At 42.3% G+C, this 25,965-nt stretch overlaps 1 protein-coding gene across 1 annotated transcript; it reads right to left on the bottom strand.

The window, feature by feature from the left end:
- Olfml1 (olfactomedin like 1) lies at positions 1-25,826 on the bottom strand. The gene is made up of 3 exons (XM_006991770.4): positions 25,320-25,826; positions 21,499-21,787; positions 1-2,746 (listed from the first exon to the last, which is right to left on the bottom strand). Exons 1-3 carry the CDS (start codon positions 25,443-25,445, stop codon positions 1,956-1,958), a joined length of 1,206 nt encoding a protein of 401 aa, XP_006991832.1. The 5' UTR covers positions 25,446-25,826; the 3' UTR covers positions 1-1,955.
- Between the last annotated feature and the right edge of the window lie 139 nt (positions 25,827-25,965).

Here is a 25,965-nt window from a genome sequence, read left to right as displayed (position 1 = left end):
TTCATGGAGCAGTTACATCGTTTATTCATTCATTATTCTGCAAAAGGTTTGGGCTCTTGGGGACATTTCATCAGAGCTGTGGGTCATTCCTTTCTGCCAAAGATTTACTCAGATGGTATATGGTGTTGGTGGTGGGGATTTCTCTTCACTGCCTGTGGTCCCAGACTGGACTTGGCAAAGACAGATAGACAGCTGCAAGTATACAAAGCAAGCCTTCTCATGTGACCAACCTGGAAAGGCAGAGACCTCAGCACATGACTGAGGCTGGCACTGCAGTCTCACTTGTGACCTGGACTCAGCCAAATGGGACACACATGTGGGAAACACTTTGCAGATGTCCCTCTCAACTACCCTCTGCAATGCCCAGCATGCCTGCTGTGGCAAAGCTGCTTGTCTGCTACCTGGCTTCCATCCAGACTAGTGTATTTACCAAGGGCCTCCGAGTGTTAGGGAATGTTTACAGTAAGCCCAACACAGATAATACTGGAAAGCTTTCGTGCTGGGGGGATATAGGCAAATATAACCCGATGAGGTTATTTGCTAAATATCACTTTTATTGTATTTAAAGCAAGAAGAAAGAAGCAGGCAACAGAAAGACAAGATGAGGCTAGACTTTTGTCCTTATTCTTGGGCTGGTTTTCTGGAGAAAGCTGACTTTGAAAGACCTACAAGAAGACCTTGTGCAGACATGAGAACTGCCTAAGGGTCTAACTAATTATTTTTAGGCTGAACTGTGGACATAATGATTAAGGATAGGTCGGCAAAAGTATATAATTGAAACTTCCTTCCTTGGATGATGGAATGACTATGATATTTGCAATCTTTTCTAGCTCTTTCATTTTGTAGTTTCTCTGGCTTAGCAACTATAAAGATTTGCAAGCACCTACAAAGGTAAAAAGAGAATTAAACAATGTTAAAAGGCCTTGTAACTAGAAAGTAACATCCAACTATTATTGCTTTTATTTTGTTACTGTATCCACTTGGCTTAGCAAAGGGCAAGGCTAGAGGAAATAAAAATTAAACATCAACAAGAAATAGTGCTTCCTGAGTGTTATGGCCTCAGTGTGAAACGTGCTGAATAGGCTCATGTGCTTGAACATTTGGTTCCCAGCTGGGTGCAGGCCTAACTTGAGGAGGTGAGTACTATGAGGGTAAGCCTTTAGGTTTCTTAGTGCAGCCCCACTTCTGGTCTGCTCCTTGCTTCTGGATTGCAGATGTAATATGAACAGCTGTCTCATGCCACTGCTACCACCCTTTGACTACTACGGTGATGGACTATATCCATTTTTTTTTAAGATAAGGTTTCACTCTGTAGCCTTGGTTGGCCTGGAACTTACAATGTAGATCAGGTTAATCTTTAACTCACAGAGATCCACCTGCCTCTGCTTCCTGAGCGCTGGGACTGAAGGCATGCACCACTGTGCTCGCTCCCCTTTAAAACTATATGCCAGTACAAACCTTTCCTCTCTTAAGTTGCTTGCTAGGTATTTGGTCATAGCAACAAGAAAATTAACTAATAAAGTTGGTCAATGAAAAAATATTTATAAGCATTTGAAAAAGAGGACAGAGCCTGAGTGAAAGCCAAAGAAGAAATCAGTGAGTGTCAGGGGTGGCAATATCCTAATTGCTGGAAGAGGAATAGAGTCAGAGAAAATTCTGGAATAAGGAAAGATTGGGACTAAGATCAGATGGAGGAGGCCTTAAGCCCCATCAGACTTGGATGAGGATGGGGTATTGGTCAAAACATTGGAACAATGGCCTCATCTATGCTCTCAAATGATACCTAAGGCAATGACATTTGGGAAAGGAATAATATGTATTTAAACTTTTACATTCTATTTTTGTGTGCCTCTAGAGGGGTACTACACTCTAAAGGGGCTGTGACCTCAGTGTTCTGGAAAACCACTGCTCAAGCCACACAACTCCCCGCCCCCCGCCCCCCAAGCTGCCGTCCATTACTCCAGAGGCAGCCTTTTCTTTGTCTGGAGTTTGTAAATGATCTGATTGCCATCATTCCAGGCATACAGCTGCTTATCTCTAGGGTTGTAATGAATCATGGAGTGACTCCTAGGCCTCCTGGGGAAGAACAAATTGGGCAGATGCTCTTCTCTAACAGTGCCCAGTGGGTCATAGACACAGGTGATACGATGAGGGCCCTGACCGCCGGAACTGTAGACCACATAGAGGACCCCACATAGGAGGAATGAAGCTTCAGCATCCTGGCTTCTACACGGTGTGTCCCATGAATGCTCTACCCCCAAAGTGTCTGGCTCAATTTTCGTGAGAACCAAATGGCCTTGGATACCCGGTCCTGAGTGGATGGCCCAGAGCCCATGTTCATCCACAGCAAGGTCAATGTAAGTGGATAGGGAGTGTTGATAGATGGGTGCTCGGCCTGCCCCTCCTGGGAGAAGCATTCGATCCTCCACAGTCTTCTTCTGCAGATTGTATTTAATTATCTCATTAGAAGTTCCTTGATTGTGAAAAAATAGAAAGCTTTTGTAGATCACTTGCCCTGACCCCTGCCAGGAAAGTGGTAAGATTAGCTTCCGGGGGCCAGGCTTGCTGCTATCTTCCATGAATGCCCGCAAGTTTGCAAATTCCCAAACTGTGTTGTGTCTAGATCCAATTAATAAATACACTTTTGCAGAGTTACCACCAGCATCTTTCATCCAAGAGCCATCTGGGTCCATGGTCTTCTTCACTATTTTCAGAGACTTTATACTCATCAGCATGTTGTCACAGCCTAGCCAGACAGGAGAAAAAGAACAGATTATTCACGAACACAAGCTGTCTTCTTTCTAGAACACTTGCCATACCTAAAGAACACTGCTTCCCTTCAGATCTAATACCAGTAGAGAATGTCCTCCCATCTCTGCTATGATACCATGGTCTATGACAGAAGAGTTTCACTCAGAAAATCCTAGAGCAAAAATGGAACACAGGCCTGAACTCTTTCGAAGAAATAAATACAGTTAGACATGAACGTTCTCCATTACCTGTCCCTTAATTGTAGAATTTTCGTAGAAGAAGCTGTGTTCTTTCTCCTTTCCATGAGTAATATAATCACTGTATTTTGATCACATTCTATCCTAGCTTCTAGATGCCTCAATCATCTCATAATTTGTAATTTTTTCTTCATAACTAGCCCCTTAGTCTTAACTTATATTTATCTTGCTTATTACTATTTTTAAATCTCATGATGAGGCAGGGTGTGTATGCTCAGCACTCTGGAGGCAGAGGCAGGCAGCTCTCTGTGTCTCTGAGACCAACTTAATCTATATAGCAGTTCCAGGCCAGCCAGGGCTACATAGTAAGATCCTGTCTTAATAATAAATAAATATCTACAACTAGTTAACCTCTGGATACTATGTTATCTTTCCCACCATCTCATCCTCAGCTTCTCCTACAAAACAGTCTATATTTTTCCTACTTACTTTCTCACCTCCCACTCTCACTGTACAACACAAGCTGTTCTTGATAATGCTACCAGGGAGCTCCTAAAGGAAAATTCCTGCCACTCTTTTATGTGGGTCTGTTACTTCATCTTTTTGTAGTATGACAGCATTGATCAGTTCCTCCTCCTTGAAGATGCCTTCTCCCCCATCTCTGTTTCTGTGTGGTTCTCCAGTTTCTCCTCTGACAGTGTGGCAGAGATCATGATCTGTGCTCCTCCAGTTCTATTGCAGTTCACTCTTTCTCATTGCACGTGAAACTACATTTCATAGTCTCCTTTGTGGTTAAGCTGCATGCAGTTGTTTTTCTCTGGTGGGATATAGACAGGAGTGGTATAAGCTTCTTCCACCTGGCCTTTAAGTGTGTCATCTTCCAGATGACCTTAGGACCTTGGAATCATCATTGTGACCACGTTCAAGAGGTTGCCACTACTAGTCATTTCAGGAAAAGTAGGTCATTAGTTCTAATTTGGGACTTTTTGGTAGATCTCTATAAATCTGGCCAAGAACCCATTGTTAGGGATCTCACAGACCACAGGGGTAAGTCAATTATTATTTTGCTAAATGGGTATAGATTCAAACTTCTCTCCAAACTGATATCTCTATACTCAACCATTAGTGCATCTCTCAGGCATCACCAGAGTAGTTTCTTAGTGCAGCAGAAGACAGTGAATTTACAACTTGTCAGTGTGCAGAACGAAAGTGTCTGGAGAGTGCTCAGCCACGAATGATACATCTATGTTATACTCCCTCCCCTCAAGGCTCAGGGACCACACAGAAGATGGTCCAGAAAGATTATAAGAGCCAGGGCTCAGGGAAGACTGGAAGGAAACCTTATCATCAGGACTAAACAAGACTACTGCACTCACTCTATCTGCATAAGATCAATCCAATCAATATTCCAGCTGTGGTGTGTGTGGCAGGGGGCTAGTGCTTGGGGTCATGAGCTACATCCCTAGCTAGAGAGCTATTGATTGTTGATGGTATCTAGGGGAGAGAATGCCAGTTTTCTTTATGGGTGTGGTTCCTAGTAGGTCATTCATGCTCCAGTGATGGCCCCATATCCATGAGCTCATGGGCAGTACAAAATGGACTTGGTGGGTTATAATGATTTTTTAAAGGACATGAGGAGGTAGGTAGGGAGTGGGTCTTGGATTGAGCTGAGGAGTTTGGAGGAGTAGGAGTGAAAATAATAAAAATACATTGCATGCATGCATATATGAAGTTATCAAAGAATTAATTAATATATTATATTTAAATGTTTTTTTTTTGCGAAATTCAATAAAAATAGTCAGCTATATATCTTACCACCTACTCTTCTCCTGAAAACCATGAGTCATAATTTCTTGCCTAGATCACTACAAATGTTATATGATTTGTCTCCCTGATTTTACTCTTGCTTGCTCATCTACATGTCAAGTATACTTTCCACGGAGTCAGAGGGATCAGACATGTTAAACATTTTCTCCCTCTCCATCACACACAAGATAACATCCTAATTCCCTACCATGGCTTATGAGACTGTGCAATGTGGCCCTTGTTTATCATCAGTGAGCCATCCTCTGTGTATCAATGTGTTCTAATTACATAGTTTCTTTATGTTCTGTGAGCATGCCAAATTTCTTTTTTTTTGCCTCAGGAATCTTGCACTTAGAATCCTTCTACCTGGAACATTCTTTCTCTTGAACTTTGCACAATGGATTGGATCCCATTTGTTCGTCAAGTAACCTACCCCCCTGCATACTCTCAACTCACTATGTAGCCCAGAATGGCTTCAAACTCACAAGTGGATTGCATGCCTGCACTACCATACCTGGCCAAGTCTTACTTCCAATATCATCTCCTTAATGGGCTTTTTCTTTCCTTGAGATCACTCAGTACACTGTTAACTGTTTTATCTGTTTCTTTACTAACTTATTATCCACCTCCCTCATAAGACTCTCCAAAAACAGGGCTTCATCTTCATGTTTAGTATTGTACCCAAATACTTAATTCAATGCCTTGAAGATTCAGTAAATGGCAGTTGAGTGAAGAAAATAAAAATCTCAGATGTTTTGCTGGGATCTAAACAGACTAGCACTTTCTAGGTTCTGACTGCAAACCAATCTTAAGTAAATAATCATTCATAAAGCACTTCAAAGCTTTTAAGATACTTTAAAATCCATTATTTCATTAAAAAATGGACCCCACATTTTCTGAAGAAAACACATGGAATGGAGAACAGGCTTAGCTGGACAGAGCCAAGTCCCAAGAAGTCAGTTCTTTAGGTAGAGAGACAGTGGCCTCACCTGGCTCATACTGTGCCGGAGGCCAGATTTGGAGGAGAACTGCCAAAGTCTCTCAACTACCAGGCGCTGCCATGTCCTCCTAACATGCTCCAGCAGCATGATGGTTTGCTTTCATGTGTCACCATTGTTGTGGGTGACCTGACTATAAAAAGCTAGACACTAGAAAAGGCACCAGGGACTTTAAACATCTCAGGAGCACATGTACATCCTGCTGTATTGAGTGAGCTATTGCAGGATGAGGGAATGTGTGGAAGAAGTGGAACAGCCACCCTGATTCCCAGGGTGCCATCTCTACTCTAACACAGCCAAACCTGGCTGAGCTGAAGCCACTGCTCGCTCTTCCCTGATCCTATGCTGATCACCAAGGAGAAGTGGGTGAGACTTCAAGCTCTTAAATAAACATAGAATGATTGTACAGGGGACGGGGATGAAGGTCCATGGGTTCCTAAAGCTACCCATATGATATTCCATGTTAAAGAACAAGTCCAAGCTGGGCGGTGGTGGCGCACACCTTTAATCCAGCACTTGGGAGGCAGAGACAGGTAGATCTCTGTGAGTTCGAGGCCAGCCTGGGCTACAGAGTGAGTTCCAGGAAAGGCGCAAAGCTACACGGAGAAACCCTGTCTCGAAAAACCAAAAAAAAAAAAAAAAAAAAAAAAAGAACAAGTCCTTATTAAATATCTTACAAATACATAGAATCCATTGTACTGCATAACTTTATAATAATTTATGTGATTCTCATAAGTAGCCATGACATATATTTTAATCACTAGTTAACAAGTGAAGAAAGTTAAGGCGTGCATTAGTTTCTTGGAAAGGTCTCACAGCTAGTCAGAGGTGAAGGGGTCTTCTGAACTCAGAGGTAGGAGCCAGGACACTCCCAGCCAGCCTTAGATGCAGGGTATTGTGTGTGTTAGGTAGGAAGGGTTGGGAGCCATGTGTACTGGTGTGCCTAGAGAAAGACCAGTGGAGTGACAGGACATCTACTTCCAGCAGGTGGTCCCCACAGTGCCTGTCCTTCCTGCCAGGGAAGAATAGACTTGAAGCTGAGCTATGTAAGGACTGTGTCTTAGAATGAGGAACATGTGTTTCTTGTCTATAAGAAAACATTCTTGTGGGTTGCCTGTTTTGTGACATCCAGGCCTGGGCTGCTACCAAGGGCCAGGTCTGTGGCTCTTGTTACCATTGAAGGCCATGCAGATGCTCAGGGTCTATGTGGACACCTGAGGCCATGTTGGTGTCTGAGGGGCTGCCGCCAGAGGGCATACAGATCTGGGTGACTTGTGATGCCACCCAGAGCCACGGTGAAGTCTGGGCTGGAGCTGCAGTCGAGGGCCATGTCTGGGTCTATGGCCATACCACCGCCAGGGTCTGTGTAGATGTCTGTGGCTCCTGTTACCATTGAAGATCATGTGGATGCCTGGGGGCTGGGTGCCACTTAAGTCCATGTTCTTGTTCGAGGTCCTTGCTGCCCCCAGGGCCGTGCTGATCTGAGTGACCTGTGCTACCACTAGGGCCATGGTGACAAATGGGCCCAAGCTACTGACGAAGGCCATGTCTGGGTCCCTGATCCTGCTGCAGCAGGGGTCTGTGTTGATGTCCGCTGCCCCTGTTACCACAGGGGTTGAAATGAAAAGGCCATTCTGGGCTTTTCCTGCCCCTCATAGGAGAGCTGTCCCCACAACTCAGGAGAGCTGGGTCCACCCTTAAGCACAGTTGTGGGAGAAAAGGCTGTGTTCCTTGCCTGAGGGGGATGGTCCCAGAGGCCAGACTGACCAACTCAGCTACCACCCAGGCACACATCCAGGGCTTTGAGTTGGTCCACCCCAACATCCACCCCATCTATGATGTGCTGGAGTGCATAAAGAGACTGGTTCTGTGGAACCACAGCCACGGGACCTCCATGACTAGGGGCAACAGCACGTTATGTGAGAGGAGTTTTGATGAGGGTCAAGTAGTGATGGTGTATCAGAAGCCAGAGGCCTTGAACCAGACCAATGATTCATTACACAATGAATATGTGCAAATAAATTTGTTTGTATAAAAGGGTTTACTGTGCAACACATCACTGCTCTTAGTGCCACTAAGATGAATGAGGAGGTAATGGAGAGACAAGAAAGACAGAGGAGCAGAGGTGGGTTTTTTGTTGTGGTGGTTTGATTGTTTTTGTTTTGTTTTTATTATTGTTTTGTTTTAATTAATATTTTTATTTTTATTTTATTATTTTTTAAATTTTTCCTTTGAAGAGATGCTACAAGGGTGAAGGGTAGATACGGAGGGACTGGGAGGTGAATGGGATTAGAGTGCATGATGTGAAATTCCCAAAGAATCAATAAAAATTTACATTCAAAGAAAAGAAAAAAGAAAACATCCTTTTATAATACAGAAGAGCAGGGATTAGGGATGAGGTTATATAGGTACGGTACCTGCCTAGTACACATGAAGCCTTAGGTTGGATCCCCAGTGCTGCACAAAACTGGGCATAGTAGCATAGGCCTGTAATACTAGAGGTAGAATCAGGAAAATTAGTTCAAAATCATCTTGAGCTCTACAGCAATTTGGATGCCAGTCTGGACTACATGAGACCCTAGCTCCAAAAATGCAAATAAAATAAAAAACAGAAGAGAGGGTGTTATGGAGGGGCAGGCTTATAATCCCAGCACTTGGGAGGCAGACCCAGGAAGGTTAGAAGTTTGAAGCCAGCTTGGCCTACATAGTAAATTAGAGGTCCGTCTATGCTACATTATGAGTCCCAGAATAGCCTGTGTTATATAATGAACATATATATGATGGAGCTTGGGACTGGGTATTAGAGACTTGGGGGCTCTGGAATCCAGTCTTTGAACTTCCTTTTGTCAATCCAGCCTTTGTTGTGCCAGCCCTAAAGCTATGAGTTTAGGATAGGTGTGCTCTATCTTTTTATCAGGGATAATCTTCTAAAGTTGTCTAAGTTTCTCTAGAAATTAGTGAGCATACATTTCCAGTGTCCCAGTAAAAGAATAAATTAAAATTTCCTGCTGTGTTTTTTTTTTGGGGGGGGGGGACAGATACTTAACAGGAGGAAAGAGTTAAGGAAAGATTGGAAATAATAAATTAAAAAAAAACTTGAGTCCAACTAAGATGCAAATTACTCAACAGAGAAAATGTTATGTAAAGTTTCCATGTACAAACCAAGACATTGAAATGTGTGGTTCCCCCACAGGCAAAATTTCAGACAAGCTATTAGTGTAGAATTTAGCTTAAGGCCTCTCAAGAAATTCATCTACAAATATCACTTATTTGAATCTCTTAAAATACTTTCCTTCTTATTAATAACACTTGCTGGACTTGTTCCTCCACTGTGACTCATTCTGATTATTAGAGACTTTGGTTCATCTTTGGTAGAAAAGTGGCTGGGGTTGGGGACTTGAGGGTGGGGTGATGGACACAGGGAAGTTAGGCACTGGGTTTATAAGTGTAGTACAGATTCAAGATACCAAAGAGTGGCAGGCAGAGATTCAAGGGACAGTTAGAAAGAGAGGAGTTGATTAGTTAGATTGGGGTAGCCAGGTGATGATGATAAACCAGGACTCAAGAAGGGAGACAGATACATGAGACACTGGCAGGAAAAGACTAGTAAGTTTCCTTGGTAAGAGTCCATTAAAAAGAAAATTCTTCTAAAGTCATGAGCATTTTCCACCACATTATGAAATTTTGTTATAAATCTTCACTTTTTAATGCCTTACTCTTGCCCCAGTTAATGAATGATTCCATCTGTGTAGCCCTCTTTCAAGATGGGTAATATGGTAGTTTGATTGCGAATGGCCCCTTCAGGCTCACATGTTTGAGTATTTGGTCCCCAGTTGGTGGAACTGCTTGGGAAGAATTAGGAGATGTGCTCTTGTTGGAGGAGCTGTGTCACTAGGCTTTGAGGTTTCAAGAGCCCGTGCCATCCATTCCCAGTTAGTTAGCGCTCTCTCTCTCTCTCTCTCTCTCTCTCTCTCTCTCTCTCTCTCTCTCTCTCTCTCTCTCTCTCTCTCCCCTCCTGTTTGTGGATCAGATGTGATCTTTCAGCTACTGCTATAGTGCCATTCCTGCCTGCCTGCTGCCATGCTACCCACCATGATGGTAATTGACTCACCTTCTAAAACTGTAAATGCCAATAAACTTTTTCTTCTAAAGCAGTGGTTCTCAACCTTCCTAATGCTGCCACCCTTTAATACAGTTCCTCATGTTGTACAGACCCCAACCACAAACTTATTTCATTGCTATGTCATAATTGTAATTTTGTTACTGTTATGAATGGTAATGTAAATATCTGATATGCAGGATATCTGACCTGTGACCCCTGTGAAAGGGTCATTCAACCCCCCAAAGGTTGAGAACCACTATTCTATAGGTTTCTGTGGCCATAGTGTCTGTTGGCAGCAAGAGAAAAGTGCTAAGGCAGGCATTACACTGGACTAGATAGTTCCTTGCAAGGAGTCTCCTCCTCCTCCAACACCTCCTCTTATTCCTTGTCCACCTTTTCTTCTTTCTCTTTCTGTTTCTCACCTTCTTCTTCCTTTTTTTCTCCCCCAGTGCCTAGGACACAATATGTACCCGTCTCACTATCCAGACTTTTTCTGCTTATGCTCGACACTCAGGAACTAGTGTAAACAGTTAGGTTCAGACAGTGCAGTTGTTTGTCACTGCCCAAACTTGTGATCTCAATTTCTACTCTGCTAATTTAGAAAACAAATAGATTAGCAAGGGCTGTCTCACTGTCTGAGTGCTTCAGTGGATGGATGGCAGGAAAGCAGAAATGCTGCCTTGTATAGGATGTTCCTTAGTGATCCACACTGATTTAGTGTTGCTAGAGAGCTATGTATCTTATATTAGGGCTTAATCAGGGCCTAGCATACAATAACATTGTACATGTTGATCTTGATGACCACACAGAACCTCTCATTAAACACTTACTGCAGGCATTTCTAGGTTCCTACATTTTCAGTTGCTAAATTTAGAATATTCTAAGGTACCTAGAACCAAGCCTAGTCAGCTGTATTGGTGATTAGCAATAGCATATGAAGAAGGAAACAGATTTTATTTAGGTGTATGTCATTCACCAGCAACAAGCAGAGAGCACCAGGAGAATTCCTGAATGCCAGGAAGATGTCTAAGCTTTGAGTGAGAGTCCAGCCAGCTTCCACCTTGGGGTTCCTATAGCTGTACCCCAACATGGGCAAACTTCCTTCTGACACAGTATTCTAAAAGAAGCCAGCTCTCCCTAACCTCCTTGTCATAATAGATTTTCTTCCCTTGAGTGTCTGTTATGTTTTTATGATACATTACATACTCATCTGCAGACTTATTTGTTGTTATAGTCCCTTCAGTAAACAGGAACTGTGGTGAGATTCAAGACTTTGTCATGTCTGTTTCATTCATTACTTTGTGTTCTCCCTGGAAGAACATCTGGTACATACTACAGCCTCACTAACTTAATTATGAAGGTGGCAAAGTCAGTATCTGTAACCAAATTCAGCATGCCCTCTTTGGAGCGTTGAATAAGTTTTAAGATGGCAAAGGAGTTTCTGTGACTGAATGTTTGAGAACTGCTGCTCTAGAGCATTGCGGCTAGAAAACATTCATGGGAGGCAAAGCAGGGGATTGGCCCATCATCTGGGGGATTTCTGATCTGAAACAACTGCCACTTTACATCAGGTACCTGCCTATTGCAACATCTCAAGCATTCCAAGGTTATAATGGTGAACTCCTTGATTGGATCTATTTCTCATTTGTAAGCCCCGTTTTTAATGTTTTGATTTAAAATCCTTTTAGGATATATTTACTCTATGTGTATGGGTGTTTTGCCTGTAAGTGTATATATGCACCGCATGTATGTCTTTGGAGGTCAGAAGAAGACATGGGATCCTCTGAAACTGGAGGTTACAGATGAATATGAGCCATCCTGTGGGTGCTGGAAATCAAGTCTGGGTCCTCTCCATGAGAAACAAGTGCTCTTAACTGCTGAGCCATCTCTCTAGCCCACGTCTGTTCATTTTTAAACAAGTTTCTTGGTAAACTGAAAAAGGGTAGACATGTACTCCATTTCTAGCTGTGACACTGCCATTCTCTTACATTTTTGGATAGAAAACAAAGTCATCTACAGTCCTATAAAAGAAATGTCACTTTCTTCTCTCCTCTCCATCTTGTTTCAATGTGTGGTCATCTAAGACATACTCATCTGAATCTGAACTCTAGTAGCATTCTTGCTGGTTCTGTTTCATTTCCTCAAACCCGTCAACCAACAGATTCTCTGTTCTCAGATATATGTTTGCATAACTAAAAACTGATCTTGATTGCTCCCTGCTTCTGTGAGCATCAAGACCAAAACCACAATATGGGATGCAACTAGAGTTTCTAGAAGAAGTATGAACCCTGGAGCCAGAATTGAAATTTGCTTTGGCCAAAAGAATGTGATGAAAATGGTGGGACAGTGGTGGCACACACCTTTAATCCCAGCACATTCAGGAGGCAGAGGCAGGCAGATCTCTGAGTTTAAGGCCAGCCTGGTCCATATAGCAAGTTCCAGGAAAGCCAGGGATACACAGAGAAACCCTGCCTCAAAAAAAAAAAAAAAAAAAAAAAAACCAGAAACAAAACAACAACAACAAAAAACCAACCACCACCACCAAGAATGTGGTAAAAGTGACCAAGCTAAGTCCCCTTCTGTCTTCTCTCTGAGACATCTGCATTCATCATAAGAATGAGCCTCCAGGAGAGCCAGATGGCATGTGGAGGACAACCAAGTCATCTCAAAAGAGGTCCTCCTTAACAAGTCATTCCTCATCAACATGTCAAGAATGGGGTATGTGCAGGCAGTCAGTCCTGGCCCAGATCAATAGAATGTCCTCCCACCCTGCAAACTACTGAGAAATAGGAATTGGGTGTTGCTTTAACCCAAATTTTGGAGTGGTTTGGAGTTAAGTTAATGTGGCAACAGATAGATGATATGGAATGAAGGTGTTCAGGAAGGAAGCTTCATGTCTGGGGTGGTATGGACCCCTGGGTAAAGCAGGAATGTGGGGGAAGATTCTCTAAGCCACAATGTTTTTATCTGAAAAAATTAAAAAAGTTGTGATAATATCTATAGAATAATAGTAACTATAGAATGAACACTGGACAACAGAAAAAAATGGCTTAGTGTGATCCCAAGCAAACAGTTGCCTCCAGTTTCTAATAAAGTACTTCAGGTCTGAGCATACTGATCTCACATTCATCCTAGGCACTGTGATAGATGTTGGAAAAACAGCATTTGAAATGTGGGCATGCGTGGATTATGCATTATGTTTTTAAAATAGCAGGTAAAATAAATAGCATGGAACATCAGGGATGGGTGGAAACAAAACTGAGAAATACTAAACATTGCTGTGTTTGATTGCTGGCTTCTAATCTACCTTTACAATTAAGGAAAACAAAATAAATATAGTTTCAACAGTATTTGTAGTTTTTATTTCATCATCAGGTATTCCTTTGTAGAGAAAAATTAAGTATTTAAATAAAGCTATGGTAAGATAGAGCTATACAGGGCATTTTTGTTTGTCCAGGGGTTTGCAGTTGCCATTGGGGGAAAATGATGTTATTGGAATTCTAGTAAGATGATCATGATGGCTGTACAAGTCGGAGTGCTGGGGCAGGAGTAGATGGGGCAGCGAGGTGAGTGTTGGGGATGGGAGATGCTTGTAATCGTGGGGAGAGGAAGACAGAGCAGTACAGGTAGAATGAAGGCATTTGAGAAATAATGGGAAGAAAGCACTCTACTGAACTGATGAGAGGTCAATCGAGGGCCACAGAAGTGAGAAGGGGGCAAAGCAAGGATATTTTCTTGCTTAAAAGTCAGTGAAGAGGTAGCCGGGCGGTGGTGGCGCACGCCTTTAATCCCAGCACTCGGGAGGCAGAGCCAGGCGGATCTCTGTGAGTTCGAGGCCAGCCTGGGCTACCAAGTGAGCTCCAGGAAAGGCGCAAAGCTACACAGAGAAACCCTGTCTCGAAAAACCAAAAAAAAAAAAAAAAAAGTCAGTGAAGAGGACCTGGAGTGGTAGCTGAGTTGGTAGAGTGCTTAGTAGCATGCACTAACTCAAGCACTGCATAAAACCAGACATGGTGATGCCTGCCTGGCATCCCAGCAATCCACAGATAGATAGAGGTAGGGGGATTAGACATTCAAGGTCATCCTCAGACATGCAGTGAGCTCAAGATCATCCTAGGCTACATAAATAAGACCCTGTCTCAAAAAATAAAATAGTAAATTAAGAAAAAACAGGGAAATAAATTGATTTTTCTTAGCCAGGATGTAAGTAAATCAATCTTTTGTGAGATGGAATCATAGTCTTCATACTGTGACCCATATTGAGATCAGAAACTTCTAGCATGAACATCTACTCTTAGAGCAGAATGCTCTCAATTTATATCTCTCTGTGATCACCCTTGACATTGCTTTGCTGGCTCTAGTCTTTACCTTCTATATGCTCCCAACCTCTCCTGTTGCTAGGCTGTTCTGTACCCTGTGTCCAGAGTGACCTTTCCCAATCCTCTGTCTGAGCTGTGGCACTCCCATACTGATCATTGCTCAGCTCAGCAGTGGGATGATGGGAGGGGCTGGCATGTGTGCAAGCCAGGGTTGGTTTGAATGTCATCCTGGACATTTCTTTAGTTGTGTGAGCTTGGGCAAATTGTTCTCCCACAGTCTTGTTCTTCCAATATATAAAATGAGGTGGCAGGGTAATGGTTATACCTAACTGGTGGGGTTGTTGTCAATGACATGACAATTGTCATTAAGGTACACACATCACTTGGAGACGACCTAAAATGTATTATCAATAAATATTAGCTACCATTCTCATTCCTCCCATTTGCCCAGCTGGCAAATGGAAGATTGTTTAGCATGGGGAGCTCAGCTCAGCACTCCTTTGGATTCCCCCCACCCCTACTTTCCACAGCATCCTGCTCTGACTGCGTTCTAGAAAATGATTTGCTCCACATAGCCCACCAAGCATCTACCACTGTGCTGCTGCATGTGGCTGCATTTGCTGAGGATGCTCTTAACTCCAGTCTCCAGCTAAGGAGCTCTTTTCTATGATTAAAACTGAGCCTGAGGTTACTGTCTAGTTTTATAGTCCCATCACTCCTAGCATCAAGGCAACCTTGACCCTATGACCTAACATGTTTCTGTGACACCTCATACATGGTTCCATCAGAGCAGTCCTCACTCTGGACTGTTTCCTCTGTGTCTAGATTGCTTCTTTACTATAAGTAGTTTTGAGAACAAAAATTACAGCCTGTGTTCCATCTCTAATGCTAGTACAAGTCTAAAATGTATCTGGAATTTAGTCAGACATTTGCTGAACCTATGAACAAATGAGTAAGAGAGAATGAATGAATGTTCATACCAATTGGAACCAAAAGCTACCAGATGACATGTTTTGGGAACTTTTGGTCATATCCACAGTACCTAGAAATAGCCTCACAAGAAACAGGATTTTTAGATGAATGAACAAAAGAAATTCTATGTACATAGACTTTTCTGAACTTGTGGGCATGCACTCTCTAGGGAATATACAGGAGCAGCTAAACTGTGTTGCTGGCCTTGAGAATGCAGCAAAACTGAGTTGGTGCACACATGCACACACAAGCACCCTTATGATCTCCTACATTTCTGCCGGCAGACAGGCCTTGAGTCTCCTCCTATGTAGTTAACACATCTGTTACAAATTAGTTATTGTTCTCTTAATGTTTTGCTCTACTCATCGAGAACCAATGGACCTTGAGAGTTGCCTCACAGACATGCTTTCTTTAGTTTTCAGTGAGTGAGGTGTTTGTTTAGTTATTTGTTTTGTTTGTAGTGGGTTTGAATATAGGCATGCAGCTGTCGACTTGAATGTATTCCAGAGGCATTCAGATATTCAGCAGACTTCTTGGAAACATGATCTAACAAAAGATATGTGTTATCTAACAGCAGCAGGGTGAAGGTTACATGAGGTTACTCCCATGCTTCCTTGCAATAAAAGGAGCTGGACTGGAGAAGGAAAATAAAATCTGTCATAATGGCTTGTTTTGACTGCCCTGAGAATTCTTCTTCAAAAGCTACTTAGAAGTTAAAAGGAGGTCAATACTTTTATCCACTCAAGAATGCAGCCTGTGGCCTCTCAAAGGCTTCAGCTGGATAAATTCTCAATCTACGTGCCAGTGGTGCTGTGTGATAAACTGGCAATTACAACGAACAAAGTTTCATTTTAACAATGGTCTTTGCACCAAACATTGGAAATGACTTTAAAATCTGTCACTCGCTTCTATTATAAACCATATATGTGTGGGAAAGGGATGGGGATACAAAGTGGGGGAGTTAAGAGTCTAAGAATTTCACTTAATCTCAACATTCCTCAGACTGGGGACCCATATTGACCTCATCTGTGAAAACACCTCAAAATAAAGGCTGAGGGCTTTAGAAGAGCTCGATGGAGAATGGTTTAGCAAACAGTCATCTTGGCTGTTCCTCAGGACATGCCTCTTAGTCGTTGCCTGAGAAATATCTGAAAGAAGATGATCATTCTATCATGCATTAGAATTTACTTGTATCTTGAGGTACAAAATGGAATTTTCTAAGGTGCCTGTACTGTTCATTCTCTAAAGCTTTCCCAAAGAAATGTTCTGAGACAGAAAGTCTGAAGGAAACCCTATAGCCTGAGCCCTCTCTGACCCATGATCCCAAGGGGTTTGCTTGCAGAAGGTGCTGACTTCAGAGTTTAGGATTTTAGTGAAAGCTGTTCCACTGGCATAGTCCTTGTAGCCCAAGGAGATGGGAATAGTGGGATCTTCTAGAAAGACAAGTTCGGATAATTAGTAGCAAACTAAGACATGGTGGTAGGTGGAATTCCCAAATGGTCCCTGTGATGGCTAACTGTGACAGTCAACTTGATGGGATTTAGAATCAAAACGGAAGGCTGGAGAGATGGCTCAGAAGTTAAGAGCACTGACTGCTCAAGCAGAGGATCCAAATTCTATTCCCAACCAACCCAGTGTTGCTGCATTCTCAAGGCCAGCAACACAGGACCTATATGTACATCCACATGGAAGCTCACAGTCATCTGGAAACTCCAGTTCTGGGGGATCTGGCTGCCTTCTGACTTCCTCAGCATCAGGTGGTACACATTCATACATGCAAGGGGAGTACTCGTATACTTAAAATAAATAAACAGTAACATAAAATAAATAGAATTGAAATGGAGACAAATTTCTAGGTATGTCTGTAAGAACATTTCTAGATTGAGATCACTGAAATGGGAAGACTCACCCTTAAGAGGGCAGTACCATTCCATTGGCTGGGGTCCTGGACTGTATAAAAAGGAGAAAGCAACCACCAGGTGATACAGTTCAGGGGTAGAGTGATGAGATCCTAGGTTCAATCTAGCATTCCAAGAGATGGGAAGAGAGAGAAAGAGGAAAGGCAGTGGTAGAGAGAGAGATTGATTGATGATTGATTCGCTGTTCTCTACTTTCTGACTGATGACATAATATAACCAGCTACCTGCGGCTTCAGTCTTTGCCATGATGGACGGTATCCCCGGAACTATAAAATAAACCCTTTCTTCCCAAAGTGGCTTTTGTCAGGTATTTTGTGGCAGCTGTGAGTCAAATAACTAATGCAGCTCCCAAGATCCCTGTCCTGTACAGACTTCACATAGCTAACTCTGTCCCTGGAGCATGGACAGGGCCTGGGCATATGAGAGGGTGTACACTGTGATCACATGGTACTTTAAGACAAATGTTCAGGGATGCTGTCATTAATAAGGGTCCAAATCAGTTGACTCTGATTAATCAAATGGATGATAATGATAGAGAGACTTGATGTGATCAGATAAAGAACTTCTTAAAAGAGGTGTGGAGCACCTCTTGAAGAAAAAAATTGTCTTTTCAGTGCCATACTGTGAGCAGCCTACAGAACCAGAGCCTCAGGAAGCCCATGGCCTTGGTCATACAGTTAGAAGAAGCCATGTGTGAACTCTGTAATAATGGACTCATATTGTTTTCAGCTGCTGAATTTATGATGATCTGTTCTACAGAGTTAGAAAACTGATCTGGCACAGTATCTACCAGAAGAGTCAAGCAAAAACCACTACCACCACCACCACCACCACCACCACCACCACCACCACCACCACCACCACCACCACCACCACCACCACCACAATAAAATAAGGTCAAGCACATTATAAAATATGTGCAGGACAGGGGACTAAGCTAGCATTCTAAGTCTAGCTTTGTCTGAAAATAATATATCATATGCTGGTTAGTTTCTGTCAACTTGACACAAATTAGAGTTACCAGAGAAGAGAGACCCTCTGTTGAGTGATCAACTCCTTTAATTGGCCCGTGGGCCAGTCAATGGGGGCATTTTTTGATTGATGGTTGATGTGGGAGGGCCCAGCCCACTGTGGGTGGTGCCACCTCTGGCCAGGTGGTCTTGGGCTGTATAAGAAAGCAGACTAATCAAGCCATGAGGAAAAAGACAGTAAGCAGTGTTCCTCTATGATTCCTGCCTCTGCTCCTACTTGAGTTCCTGCCCTGACTTATCTTAGTAGTTGACTGTATTGGGATGTGTAAGCCAAATAAACTCTTTCCTCCCAAACTTGCTTGCTTTTGGTTAGTGGTTTTTTTTTTGTTTTTTTTTGTTTTTTAATCACAGCAATAGAATAGCAGACCAGAACAGGCCAAGTCAGGAGACCACTAATCACATGGCTGTGACTGTATTTAGAGTCACATGTCCTTTATCTGTTCTTCAGACTCTCTCCCACCCATTTCTCTTCTAGGAATAATTTCTCTGGCCTTCTTCCTCTATGCTAGGTCCCTGTTGTACACCCCATGAACACAGAGAAGATGATGCCAGGATATTTATTCATGGTCTGGTAGAAGAATAAGATGTACATAAATAAAATATGTGTGGTTGAGTGTGTTAAATGCTCACATATTTGTCTGTATGCATATGATAATATATATTTCTTTATTTAAGTTATAACTATACATGTATACTTTGGGAGGAGCAGCAGTTGAGATTGGTTCAAGTCACTTTGCAAAAGGCTTTTTCTATATAAAAGGATTGAAGAGTAGAGTGGACATTTTTGCTGCTGCTAACAAATGGTGAAGAATTATGAAAAATACTATACAGTGAAGTAATGTAATCTATGCTGAGTTGTGCGAAGGTGTGTGTGACCATAATGGGGATCTAGGAAGCAAGAGAAGCAGTAAAGAAACTAGCACAGGGTGCAGACTTGTCCATCTAACAGTGAAAGGCAATGAGGGTTGGCTAAATTTTAAATAGCTATCGTTGAATCTGTGCTCCAGAAGTGACAGACATGTGAGTGGCAATCTCCAGTGTCTGCAGAGTGGGACAGAGGATGGAGTTGACAAAGCATGAACTCCAGTGTTGGGAACTCTGCTGCACTCTAGCTAGAATGGGGAAGGGTTCACCTCAAGGTCTGCAGGTCTGAGAGTACCCCAGGAATAGGAAAAGCTCAGGAACACAGCTCCACCATTTGGGCTTGGTGGCCTGCCTGTGGCCCTCTGGGAAAGTTCAGGCACATTCTAGCTCAGACAATTTTAGCACATCATTTCCCTCATCACTTCCTTACTGGAGATATGAATCAGACTCAAGTTCTGTACATGCTGGGCAATCACCCTACCACTGAGCTACATTCCCGTCCCTCTACCATGTATGAAAAGTCCCTGTATTCACCCTGCAAAGATGATTTTAGCTTATTTCCCCTTTGTATTCTCATACTCATTGTTACTCAAAGACATGCTCTCTCAGAGGGGCAAGTTCCCTGCAGGACAAGGCCAAAGCTGAAAGGATCTCTCACTTGACCAACTAGATCAACTGATTCATATGGTAGGAAAGGCACCCTGCTCTTTCTTCAGACTCAGGACTATGATGTTCTTTTTTCTATCATACTCTAAATAAGCTGTACCGACATTCACTCCATCCACTCACTTATTTATTTACTTACTTCTTTACTGACAATTATTTGTTTGAACAAAGATCCTATTTTACACCCTGCAGTGGAATGTTTAAGCTCTCATGGAGCTGGCACAGATGGAGGAGAATATGAGCAGTGAGCCAATAAATGAATGAGAAAACTTTGAAGTTTTAAGTTGTTACAGCTTGAATGTGCCTTCCTCAAAGAGCATATATTGGAGGCTTAGTCTTTAAAGTCATATGTTCATATTACTTGGAGGTAGAGCCTTTGGGAGGTAAATAGGATTAGACGATGTCATGAAAATCAAGGGTAGCATCTTTTATGATTGTATTAGTGGATCTTTAAGAAAAACACAGAACAGAACAGGGTTGGGAAGATAGTTCAGTAGAAGTGCTTGCCTTGCAAACATGAAGACCTGAATTTCATTCCCAGAATCTACATGAAAAATAAACAAACCCCCCGGTGTTAGGGTACATCATGCAATCCCAGTGCTGTGGAGGTAGAGGCAAGAGGACGCTTGGAACTCAATAGTCAACCAGTCTAGCTTAATAAGTAAACCCCAGGTCTCAGTGAGAGACCTCATCTAAGAAACAAACAAACAAACCCAAGATGAATGACATCTGAAGAATGTCATTGACCTCTAGGTTCCATATGTGTACACATACAACCCTCCCTTCCTTATGCACTCACACACACACACACACACACACACACACACACACACACACACTAAATAAATAAAAGGGGCTTCTGAGCTAGCTTGCAATGCCTTTTGCCATGTCGTAATGCAGCAAGATGACTCTCCCCTGATGCCAAGTAGATACCTATATCATGTTCTTAGACTTCCCAGCCTCTAGAAAACTTCCAATAAACTAAGTAAATTTCTATTCTTTACAAATTACCTTGTATGATTCAGTTATAGCAACAGTTTCATGCATGCTAGGCAGGTACTCTACCAACTGAGCTACATCCTCAGGCCCAAGACCCTTCTTATGACCCATAATTTCTTAAAACAATTATATTGAGAAGGTACGTAAAGCCCTAAAAACAAAGATGACCCTGATTATGTCTTATATAAACTTGCTGAAGTTCCCCAAATTTGGAATAGTCTCCCTATTTGCAGTGAAGTCTTTCCAGAATACAAAATACAGGTGGGGGGGGGGCTTGTTTTTCTTACTGTTTTAATCAAATGGACACATGCACAGAAAAATCTTCTCAGCTGTGATGCTTATCATTCTATGAGCTACTAGATACTATTATTGACAGCCTAGAACTGATACTGATGGGTCGCAAGACTGGGGACAAATTTCTGAAAGCCACCATCCCAAATAGTACACAATAGCGATATAATGTAGTACTCAGTCCTGAGGTTTGGTTGTCACAGTTTCTAGTTTCAAACTGTTGCTTGTTACACTGGCAGCAGTTCTCTGTTCCCAGGGCCCTTGGTGTAGCCCACACCAGCCTGCTACTCTCCCTAGAAGGATCTGGGACCACATGTCTCCATTAAACCAATGTCTACCTCTCAGACTGTAGACCTGGCCTTCCATGATGTCTTTAGAAACTCTCTGAGGAAAGAAAGCCATTTCCTTGCAGTGGGATTCTATTGGGATGTAAGACCCCTGCCAAGTTGCTCACACCTGTACACACAAGAATGCCCCCCCCCCAGTTCTCACTCATCACCACTGATCACACTTCCTAACTGCACAGAGGCTTCATCTCTCCAAGTGTGTCAGGCCCAGAAGGGGTGGTAGAAGAATCCCTTACTTGCGTTCAACAGAGCTCGGATCTTCTTTTCTTCTTCTGCTTCTTGAAGTACCTTCTCAGCCAGTGTCTTCTCCTCTGATTCGATGCATATGTCAGCTTCCCGGAGGTATTGCAGGTAGTCGATCTCCCGCTGGGCACGTTCCACTCTTAGTGCCAGGTTGTCGACTGCACTCTTGTATTCACTTGTGTGGGTCTGACACTTCCCCAGCATGATGGAGATGTTTTTTGAGAATTCCTGGAAGTCTTGAATGTATGCCCTTGTTGTTTGGGTACATTTTTCCAGCCCTTTCTTCAGACAGGAGATAAATTACCAAAGTTACCAAATTACTGCAAATTATTTCAATTATTCACATAATACAAATAGCTATCATTCATAGAAAAAGATTATTAGAAAAGTATAATAAAAAGGAGCAAATAATCCATAATCCTAAATTCATAGGTACTACTAGTTTTTAAATTTTCCAATTTAAAATGTATTTCATGATGCATATAAATATATATTTGCACATAATTTTACTAAATATCTGTTTATTTTAACTTGCTGATATATTGTTATCATTTAAATATCGTTCTTACATTATGATTATGTTATATTATTATATATTATCATATCATTATAGTACACACTATAATTTTATTGTGTTGATCATGTTTTTCTTATTAACAAGTGAAACTCCTATATAATTGTTGTACATGTGATATTTTGATGTAGAATGATTAAATCAAGCAAGTTAAGACATATATATTTACTTTTGAGGTAGTAAAAAATCTGTTCTCTCAATATCTAGGTATGCAGTGTATTGCTATTTTCTATGGTAATGACAGGTACAATAGATCTCTTAGACATGTTCTTTCGTGTGTGTGTGTGTGTGTGTGTGTGTGTGTGTGTGTGTGTGTGTGTGTATGTATGTGTGTGTGTTTGTGTGTGCATCTGTGTGTCTATGTGCATATGCAGGTGTACACGTGGAGGCCACAAAGCAACATCAGCTGCCTTTCACAATTGTTTGAACCCCTTATGCTTTGAGGCCGTGTCTCTCATTGAATCTGAAGCTCATTAACTGTCTAGCCTGCCTAGCCAGCAAGCCCCAGAGAACTGCCTGCCTTTGCCTCCACAGCACTGGGCTTACAGATGGACATCACCACACCTTCCTTTTCATGTGGGAGCTGGGGATCTGAACTCAGGTCCTCATGCTTAGGCAGCACACTGTACTGACTGAGTCATCTCCCTACCACCAGAACTTATTCTAATGGAAACTTTATATTCTTTGATCAGTATCTCCGTACTCCTCAGGCTTCTCTGTTTTTATGAGTTCAACTTTTTCAGATTAAATGTATACTGAAATCTTTCATTTAGTGTTTATCTTCTCATGGCTGGCTTATTTCACTCAGTAGAAGATCTTGCAAGTCCATCTACAGTGTCATATATAAGCTTCATTTCAAAGGATGAACAACAATGTATTGTGTAGATATGCATTTTCTTTACCCATATGTAACATAATTTTAATAAAATGCAAGCTTTTTATTAAGTTGAAATCCCATTGTTTGTTCTATTAAACACCTTTAAAGAAACATTTAGTTTTCCGTTTTTTCCCCACTCAATGTTAAGGAAAAAAACTATGTATTTACATTTTTATGTCCTCAGTTATTTTATTAGGCTAGATTCCCAGAAATAAGTTCCATTCCTTTATATCTGGCACAAGTTAAGGATATAGTAATACTCAATGAATACTTGGTGAATGGAAAAATACATGAATGGAAATGGGGTTGCTAGGTCACAGAGTTGGTAGTTAAAGCTCACTTGGTGACATTGACTAAGATCCTCTTCACAAATGTAAAACTTTTTACTCCAAACATAATTGTGTAGGGCACCTTCACTTGGAAGAGAAAGAGATAGAGTCATGAAAAGCAGCAGCAGCAGCAGCAGCAGCAGCAGCAGCAGCAGCAGCAGCAGCAGCAGCAGACAGAGACAGAGATGGATAGAGAGAAATAGAGAGATACAGAGACAGAAAGACAGACCTTGAGAAATAGAGAGAGACACAGACACAGACACAGACACAGACACAGACACACACACACACACACACACACACAGAGAGAGAGAGAGAGAGAGAGAGAGAGAGAGAGAGAGAGAGAGAGAGAGAGAGAGAGATTGAAATAGAAACAGGGAGATAATGAATATTAATAATTCTCAAGTATCTCAAGTATCTATTTTCCCTTTTCCTACTCTCCCACATGCCCCTCTCAGGACAAGCCCTGCATGCCTGAGTTGTCAAGCCTCTGCCTTGACAGTGCCTGCCACCTGGGACTTGGCTTCTCCTCCAGGTTAGAACCTAGTGGTCAAAAAAGGACATATTTTTATCTTCTACAGAACATATCTAAGCATCTACAGAGCATATCCAATTTTCCAAATCCACATCCAGGGCTGTGAATGTCTTACTTTGTGCGTTATTCCCTTGTCTGTAGACAAACTCTCACAGTACAAGGGGACAATGCATACCTAGGAGTTTAACTGTTGCTGAAGCCTAAGCAAATTTTTGGCATTTTAAGCAGATGAGGTTGGCAGTGTGTCCATGATGGAAGCAGGAGCGCAGTCAGAGGCCTGGGACCTGGGGATGCTTCAACCACAGCTTCCAGGCCCCCACCTGCTCACTGGCCAATGTGAGGAAATGTGTTTAGATTGCTCTGTGGACTTACTTTACTGAGACTATAACTAGGCAGTACCATCATTTGGATTTATAGATTTTTTTTTTTAGGAAAACATAGAAAATAAATGTTTGAGATAAGAGTGTCCTTGAAAGAACATGCATAACATGCCAATTTAACTTGTGCAAGAGCCAGGCATTTTAAAGTGGAAGGTTATATTTGTGCCCAAGAACATGGCTAGCCTATAAAAATATGGAATTTTGTTCATTTGTTTTTGTTTTGAGATAGGGTCCTACATAGTCTAAACTGGCCTCAAACTTTCTATGTAGCCAAAGATGACTCTGAACTCCTGGGTCCTTCTGCCTCCACCTCCCGAATGCTGAGATTACAGGTACATGCCAACACCTGGCTTACTCCGTGCTAGGCATTGAATCCAGGGCCAGCCCTAGTGTTAGGCTGGCACTCCACCTACTGAGCCACATTCCCAACCACATGTCTTTGCCTGTTCTAATGAGGTGGAAGCTCAAGTGCGTCCCCTTTGTTTAACATTACGAAAAAAACTCATTTCTAAGCCTAAGTCCAGCTAAGATTAAAAAGTAAAAATTCACAATGAGCTTCTGTGTATACTACCGAATTTTATAGTCACTTAACAGTTTACCATAAAAAGGGAAGAAGAAAAAAGCTGGAATCAGTTAGCATCCTAATACAATAAAAGATGAAGAAAATGTGACCACAGCTGTGATTTCATACTTTGAAGACTGAACGGTTAGGTTTTAAATGTTCAACAACCTGGAAATTTACTCAGTGGACCAGGCCATATTCTGAGTATGGATTAATGACCCAAAGTAAAACACCCCCAATTTCTCAAAGTTGAAATCTCTTCATTAAATTTTCAGAATATCATTTGAAGTTAAGTTCTATCTCTATGTCCATTTTATAGGTGAGAAAAACTGCCAGGGCCAAGTGTAAAATGAAGCCTTGCTCAAAGTCTAGTGATAGAGTGGTCTGGACTGGAAGCGGCATCCTCAACTGCTAGGCTACGCACATCTGTAATGGAAGCATAGCGATGATTCATTCTGTAACTGGAAGACATGCATCCTAGCTGACAGGAAAGTGCGGGTACAATAGAGTGACTTCCAAGAGACATTCTCCGAGTGAGGGGAACACACGTCACCTACCTCCAAGACTTGGAAGCGCTGGTAGATGTAATGTACCATAGCTGGGTCCTGGGCATGTTGTGGTGGGGGCAGAAATGCTGTGAGGAAGAGAATCAGTGAACAAGCTCTCCGAAGAGTCATCATCATCCTGTACACTCCCCAGTAGCAGAATTTCTTACACTTTGTTTCTCTAAAGAGACTTAAGGGTCCAGGTAGTGTGATCTCTGGTTTTCTGTCTGCCGCTGTGGCAATTCCTTGGAAAACAACGCTTTGCACAGCCAGAGAACAAAGTCCGCTTGTTATTCTACCCAGTGTATGATCTCAGTTTCAAGCTGGTGATCAAGTCCAGCTGTTGGCAAGTCAGTCCCTGGAGGCCTCGCTTGCTCATTTGGTGCAGAGAGCTCCCTGGGTCCAGCATCTGCTGCTTGGACATGCACAGACCCTTTCCAGGCAAGTGGCTGGCTGCATATTGCTTGTAGATCTAGAGCGTATGAAATGGGGTGGGGGTGGGAGGTCTTTCCGCCCTTCCCCTCCCCCAGCTTTTTTACTTTTGTTTTCCTCCTCCCTAATGGACTGTGCAGTCCAATCACAGGCCTAGCTCAACACAGGCCACCCCCTAGTTCTCAGTGTTGGAATTTCAGTTCAGTTTCTGGCAGAAATTCCAAGG

This window comes from Peromyscus maniculatus, chromosome 1 (genome assembly GCF_049852395.1).
Source record: "Peromyscus maniculatus bairdii isolate BWxNUB_F1_BW_parent chromosome 1, HU_Pman_BW_mat_3.1, whole genome shotgun sequence".
NCBI lineage: Eukaryota > Metazoa > Chordata > Mammalia > Rodentia > Cricetidae > Peromyscus > Peromyscus maniculatus.
Note: the sequence above shows the minus strand (reverse complement) of the source record. Positions and strands in the feature narration are given on the sequence as shown.